The sequence below is a fragment of the Notothenia coriiceps genome, unplaced genomic scaffold, assembly GCF_000735185.1.
Source record: "Notothenia coriiceps isolate Sejong01 unplaced genomic scaffold, NC01 NC01_scaffold00030322, whole genome shotgun sequence".
NCBI classification, from domain to species: domain Eukaryota; kingdom Metazoa; phylum Chordata; class Actinopteri; order Perciformes; family Nototheniidae; genus Notothenia; species Notothenia coriiceps.
The window spans coordinates 1,145-8,858 of NW_011363023.1; the positions used below are offsets into that span (position 1 = coordinate 1,145).

The 7,714-nt window shown below is 41.0% G+C and overlaps 1 protein-coding gene across 1 annotated transcript; it reads right to left on the reverse strand.

Annotated features, from left to right (window-relative positions):
* Positions 1–2,408: 2,408 nt before the first annotated feature.
* Positions 2,409–6,605, reverse strand: LOC104959496 (CTP synthase 1; the record flags this gene model as incomplete). Its single annotated transcript, XM_010787400.1, has 10 exons — positions 2,409–2,529; positions 2,893–3,037; positions 3,381–3,477; positions 3,979–4,034; positions 4,113–4,209; positions 4,300–4,343; positions 4,847–4,909; positions 4,997–5,091; positions 5,884–5,972; positions 6,420–6,605. Coding segments are annotated over 10 exons (957 nt in total), but the record flags the coding sequence as incomplete, so codon positions are not given.
* Between the last annotated feature and the right edge of the window lie 1,109 nt (positions 6,606–7,714).

Sequence of the window (7,714 nt, forward strand, 5' to 3'; positions counted from 1 at the left end):
GTTTGAGAAGCAAAACCAGGTACAGAGTAAGAACATAACAACAGCTCTCTCTCTGCTCCGGATCAGCTGATTGCTGAACGGTGCAGCTCAGCGTCTCTTTCTACACACAGCGGATCCGCTGCCCGTTTAACAGCCTCATCTTTGTCAACCTTTCTTATGTTCTTTCTCCAACACGTAATGAAGGTTATTAATCGTTTTAGCTCCTATGTTAATATTGATCGCCATTTCCTTTATGAAGTGAAGCAGCCTCCCTGTCTGTCCTCGCGCTGTCCTCACATCCCCGGACTGTGAGACAGACTCGGAGGAGCACAGGGATGTCAGTATTGTTTATGAAGCAGGGTATAGAAAGTACTTTATTGAAATGAAAATGCAATTTATGTATTTTTCCAAACATAACTTTTGATGCTGCAATGATCTCAAGGCAATGAAGGCTATTGATGAAAAACAGTAGAATAGGTGACCTTTAAATAATTGCAGACACAGCATGTACTGAGGGCTTGTTTTCAATTCATGGTTATTTTTGAAAAAGGTGTAAATTGTCCAGGGATCATGTCTAGCTTGAATATCAAACTGAAGCACAGGTAACCTCTTTCAGATGTCAGTGCAATGCCAAATTTTATTTAATACAGTTAAGTCTTCAAGTTTCAGCACGTGCAATGAAGGCTAGACAAAACTCCAAATACTTCCAAGTTACCAAAATGACTCATCCAAAAACAAAGAACCTTTCCGAACACTGGTGTACAGTCTAGACCCAGCAGCTAGGAGGGGGCTTGTACACTTCATGGTTCATATTCATGTCACATTTAAAGTGGACCTATCATGCTATATTTGAATAATACAGTGTAGGACCATACCTATATAAGGCATATTTATACTTTTTATTTTTCAAAATACCAAACAGGTCATGCATTTTAGCCATTCCTCATTTCGCTCAATTTAACACTGTCTTTGCATGTGCTGATTCTGTGAGAACAGCACCATCTACAGGCCTGGCATATGTACTACAGCGTCTCCAGCGCTTTCCAACGGCAATGTCCGTGGCTGTCTCCTCCTGATTGGTGGAGTTGGCCCAATAGCCGTAGCGGCACTTCTGTGACGTCACAGAAGTGTTCAAATCTGGATCAGTCTGTATCAGATCTGTTGCAGCCCCTTTTTAAGAGATTTGGGTATGGAGGAAAATAGAGAGGGTTGTGTTTTCTGACACTTGGTGAGTCTCTGGAACACCGGGGACACATATTCATGTAGAAAAGACGTACAAAAGTACATTTTGCATGATAGGTCACCTTTCATTTGAGGATGTGAGATTTAAAAAGGTTGCTTTTATTCATTGCATCAGGAAATATCCACCTTTCAACTTAATTTTATTCTCATTTATCTCACTGTGGCAGCTGCAAACTGAGGAACAAGTGACCAATGTTTCGGTCAGAAGTCATGTGGTGTTGCAACCCAGTCTCACGGCATTTCGTGTTATAGTCATGAAATATAATCTATTGATTCGTGTTCACCAACACGATTTCCCCGTTTTTTTCCGTGTCACACAGAACGATTTTAAAAGCAATGTAAATAATAACACAGAAGGAAAAAAATACAGATTTCAGTATTCTGACTGAACTATTTTAGAAGCAATGTATTTCTATTGGTAGAATGTTTCGTGCCTGCACCAAATAATAACAAATTAGATATTTCAGTATTCTGAGACTCTGAGCCCCATTTCTTTTCCTCACGGACGGACATTATACAATTTGTCCGTCCGTCCGACATTATACGATTTAAAATTAAAATAATAATCGTGGCTTGATATTGAGTAAGAACATGTTTTTATGAACCACGCAGCTGCCGGTCATCCAAGACCCGATCGGACAAAAATACGTGTTGCAGGCACGAAACATACCAATAGAAATACATTGCTTTTAAAATCGTTGTGTGACACGAAAAAAAAGGGGAAATGGTGTTGGTGAACACGAATCAATAGATTACATTTCATGACTATAACACGAAATGCCGTGAGACTGGGTTGGGTATTTGACCAAATATACTAAATGTAAACTCTACATCCATTCTTACAGAAGAGCCGTGTGCAGCTCCTATAGCTTCAGGGCTAATACGTTTACCTTTAATTCAAGACATTTCACAAATACCAACATTTGCGCATAATTCAGTTATTTTTATTACATCAGGTGCACATGTCCCCATAGTAAAGAAATATTGCTCATCACTTTATTGTCATTCATTCTTCAATGTGCCTATACCTGCAAAACTGTCAAACTGAAGGAGGCAGCGGTGAGGTTTGAAAACGTGTTGATATGAAACAAAAAACTGTAACAGGCGTGAAACCATCTTTGGTGTCATTTGTCCAACTGAAAATGTGGTTTCCTCAAACCATCTGTAGGTCAATTAAGACACTTGCATCTGAAAACACGAACATTTTATTTTGTAGCTCAAAGTCATTCGTTAGAGAGTGAAGGCATTTTGAGTTCTGAGATCTCTGAGTCTGGACTGCTGCTGCCGCTGCGGTCGCTGTACGTGTCGCTGCAGGAAACACAAACAACAGGCATTAATCACCTTTGATCAGAAAAACTGGGTTTAATTATCCACAAACTCCAAAACAAAATACCCATTTGGAGTACTGCATGTTAAAGCTTACAGAAAAAAAGAGCCCATTAGTATATTATTGAAACGATATTATACGTTATATCTTTGATGTGGAAACAATATTTTTCTCCATGAGGCTTCAGGAGAATACAATTAAGTAATCTTGGAATCTTTCACTGAATACCTCTGCAACAATAGTAGCAGTAGTAGCATTGTACCGTGGTGATAGCCGGCAGCCCTTCACTAAATACCCCGGCAGCAATAGTAGTAGTAGTAGTAGTAAATATTTATTGTGTGTACCGTGGTGATAGCCGGCAGCCCTTCACTAAATACCCCGGCAGCTTCCCGGCGGCAGCCAGCAGCAGCCCCAGGTACGGGGGGGAGGGCTTGATGGGGCGGGAGGTGAACTCTGGGTGGTACTGAACCCCCACGAAGTACGGATGATCTGAAAACAGAAACACAGTCCAGTCAAAAACACCATCAGTATAGAAACAGAGTGGTGACAGGTCGAGTCCTCAAACCCTGAAATGACTTCGCTTTAACCACTTCTTGTCCCCTAGTCTGGAAGTCAATGGTTTTCTGAGTGTGTTTTTGGTTGTCATCCTTTAATAAGGTCTGTGACACAAGCTGAAGAGATTTAACGTTTTGTTCTCAAACATTGAATCAGGGAGATGCTGCCTTCAGGGAACATCACAGAAACAACATCCCTGCACCACTCAGGGTTTTAAAGTAGGGATGCACGATTTTTGCATTTGACTGAGAAAATTATTTTAGTTCCTTCCTCTCACCGTCGAGCTCGATGACCTCCATCCTCTCTCCCTCCACGTCCTGACCCACGAAGCGGAAACCTTTCTCCTCAAAGTGGCTCTTCAGCTCTGGGTTCACCTGCACGGGACAACAACGTAATGAAATAAAAACATACACGCACACAACTGTCAGAGAGGTGGGATGTAACCTAGCACATTTAATGCACATCTGTTTAAATAACCTCTGATACGCGGCACATATATGTGACCCGCTCTATCGAAATCAGTCGGAAGAAAGCTAGGAGTCTCCTCTTTCCATCAGTGTATATAAATCAGTGTATATAACTCAAAATGTGTCTTCGGGTTAATGTGACTGATTTCGATGGAGCAGGTCACATGTGTATTTTGTCGTATTCCAATCCAATTTTATTTATATAGCACTTTAAAAACTTTGAGACCAAAGTGCTGTACAGAGAGATAAGTTCACAAAACATTAAATAAACACATTTAAAATAAAAGATGCAAACACAAAACAAACCAGATTAAACGTAATGATTAAAAAATAACAATATTGTATATAATGTATTGCGTCACTTCAGTAAAGGATCCAAGTGTTGTTAAACTCTGCAGGTGAACGTACCTCAAAGCGATGTCTGTGCCTCTCGTCCACATATTCTGCGTCTCCGTAGAGTTTTCCTGGAACACAGAGAGGCTGTTAGCAGCAGGTAAACAACAACAACAACACATTAGGTACCAGTATAAAGCGTCTCTCACGCAGCACGCTGTTGTTGGTCATGAAGATGGTGCGTCTCTTCCCGAGCCGCATGGTGCCGCCCATCTGACCCGGGTTGTGTTCGGGCATGTCGATCACCTGCAGGGATCACAGGGATAATCTGAATTTAACGCACTTTCCAGGTAAAAACAAAACGTATGTCACTCCTGAATTTAACAGCGGACTCACCACAGGATGCTTTGTGTCGGGGTCGAATTCAGTGGAGTTGGCGCCTAAGGAGAAAACAGAAGAAGTCAGTTTTTTTACATAGTAATGAATGATAAGATAAGGGTAAGTATTAATGACTGTTGACATTTTTCTTTCCCCATTTATAAAGCAGTTTGAAAATGCTAATTATTCTAAGTGTCTTCATGTTGTTTCAATAAATGCCCCACTACGCCATCTAGTGTTCAAAATATAACATAAGCATTGTAACGGGTGCAACACTAAATGATTTCGTTTTCTAGCTTTTAAGGATCCTTGTATATTTAAAGTTGGTGATAATACTTGTCTTGAGTATTATTATTTTTACCTTGAATTGAAACTTATTTTCTTATAGTATTTATGTTCACACCTCCAGACACCAAAGCAAACTCCTTTATGTGTAAATGCACCTGGTAATAAACCTGATTCCGACACCATAGCTTGCTCTTCAGTCTCTCTAGATTTCAGTGATTTCGGACAAATACAAAACGCCACGCCCATAAAAATGAGAACCCCAGGAGAGTTTGATTACCTGCCCAGCCGAGTGTGTTCCTGGCGAACTCGCACACAGCTAACTGCATCCCGAGACACACACCTGCAGAACCAGAGGTACACGTCAGACATTTTAAAACATCTCATCTGTAAGTATAGCAGCAGGTCGGTAAGATATCTTTCTCCTGACCTAGGAAGGGTTTCTTCTGTTTCCTCGCCCAGTTGATGGCGTGAATCTTTCCTTCAGTTCCTCTGACCCCGAACCCTCCAGGAACCAGGATCCCACTGAAGATACAGAGGGGTGTAAATACACATTTAAAGGTCCCCTATTATTCTGTTCTTCATCAATATATTATAGGTCTCAGATATATACAGAACATGTCTCTGATTGGCTGAAACAACAAACTGATCATTGCAGCATTACCCATAATCCCCTCTGTTTCAGCCCTGTTTCCAAAGTGCTGATTCTCTGTCTGTTACTTTAGATGAAAATAAGGAGCCCCTCCCCACGCCCCTCTGAGAGGGATTTGGTTACAAAGAACTCAATGGTGCTTTAGGAGGAGATGCAGGTGATAAGGGTTGCAGTTGGTGATTGGCTAATGGTTACACAAGACAAAACATCGTTATGACATCATAAAGTGGCCAAAATCTGATCAGCTCATTTTCAGACAGGTTTTTATAGAAATGGATCAGGACAAAAAGAGAGAGAATCTTTGTTCCTGAAACTTTCAGAGTCTCTTTCCACAGAGGGGACACATGTTGATGTAGAAGAGACATGAAGAAGAGGGGACACATGTTGATGTAGAAGAGACATGAAGAAGAGGGGACACATGTTGATGTAGAAGAGACATGAAGAAGAGGGGACACATGTTGATGTAGAAGAGACATGAAGAAGAGGGGACACATGTTGATGTAGAAGAGACATGAAGAAGAGGGGACACATGTTGATGTAGAAGAGACATGAAGAAGAGGGGACACATGTTGATGTAGAAGAGACATGAAGAAGAGGGCTTTGCACAATAGGAGACCTTTAAAGTCCATGAGTTATAAATACAGATTAATAAATTGAGCACTGACTCGGCGCTGCAGAGTTTCTGCCAGGCCTCGTGGTATTTCACCGGCTCCTCCTGCAGCGTGGACAGCTCCAGATTGGCTGAGTCGATGTACTGAGGAGGAAAACAGTCATGTGATTGGTTGTTAGCTTAGATTGAAACTGTATGACTTTATTTGGTGAGCTTCATTGTCTTACAGATGTCTTTAATGCAGTGTTGCTGGTAAAGCTATTTCTATTTAATTAAATATAAATTCAAGACATTCTGTTTTAATAGAAATCTTGTCTACCTTAAATGCACTGCTTTGGCAACATTTAAATGACAAGTATTGATGATAAATGTGCCTTTTCACTGGATGTTTGGTTCACTGCTGGAGTCGAAATGAGGCTTTTGCATGTTTGATATTAACAAAGCAGAATCAGACAAAGGCATAGTTTAATGAATGAATGTGTCATTATAATGTTCGTCCTCATACTGGAGTTGTTGCCTAAATGGTATGTGGCTGTGATTTATGAAGGGAATAAAAGCTAGACCTTATTGAGAAGCGATCGTGGTGTTTACCTTGACCTCCAGTTTGTGGCTGATGGCGAGCGCAGAATGTTCCAGAGCTTTGATCACCGAGGCGTACGAGTCGGAGAACTTTGTGTATTTCCCAACCAGAGCGATGGAGCAGTGCTCGAGCAGCCGGTCGGACCTGAGCACAGAGGGGGGGTTAATAGTACAGAATGGATCATTAAACAAACTGAACTGTTATCAACTCCTATTATACTCAATTTTATATTATTAACTTGCACGATCATCAGGTTTATTGTGTTGCACTGTTGGAGGAGCCTGTGACCGAAGATCTCCAGTGTCATAAGTACACTGTAGCTATGTACACATTACAATAATGGCGCATTTACACTGCAGGCCTCGCTCGGCCTCGCCCGGCCTGGTTAGGCCTTATTAGGCCCGGCTCACTTTAATCCCGCGTTCACATTACAGTTTAGGAACTGGGGTAGTTACTATAGTAACGCAGTGTAGGCGGCAAGGCCGTATCCAGGATTTCCTAAATACCGAGGTCCAAACATGCTAGGGGGGTTCGGGAGACACCCCCCGAGATCTTTGGGATTTTCATTATCTAGTTAGGTGCTTTTTAAGTCCTGTGGGGGGGTCACACATTGGATAATATATTGATTTCAAACCATGTCAGTGGGCTGACAATGTCAGCATCAATTATTTTTGAAAGTGTAATGCATAAGAATCAGTTGATTGTTGCTATTAATGATCTGGACATGCAGAAGAGGCTAAAATGATCACAAAACATTGTCAACATTAATTTTCCATGTGTCTCCTTTCCATAACCTGCAGCCTCTCTTCCATCTTCTTTAGTCTCTCTGTCTTCTTCCTGTTCATTACTCTCTCTGTCCTCTACTCTTTCTCTTTGTTCAATCTCTCCCTTGTTGTTCACTTTTTGCTCCTCCTCCTCACTTGTCGCTCCTGCCAGTGAATTAAAAGCAACTCAGCAATTTAGTTCATTTCACTTGTTTGTTTGCTTGCATTCTTTTTGTCATTTAAATCTGTTTTGTTTGGTTCTCAAAAGAGAAAAAAAGATGTAAGCAAATTGTGTTTTATACAATTGTATGTTATTATGACATCATAACTGCAATAGATGTATGTTGTTTTACAATTATGCCTATTGTAAATTAAGCCTACATTATTTTGTGTGACTGTACCTGCAGTTCCTCCCTGACTTCCATCACGTGTTCTCTCTCTCTCTCTCTCTCTCTCTCTGCCTGTCCTGTCTCTTCCTTACCAAAGCTGAGCTTCTACTGACGTAGTCTTTTCATTATATCTGAGTCAGTGTAAAAAGAAAA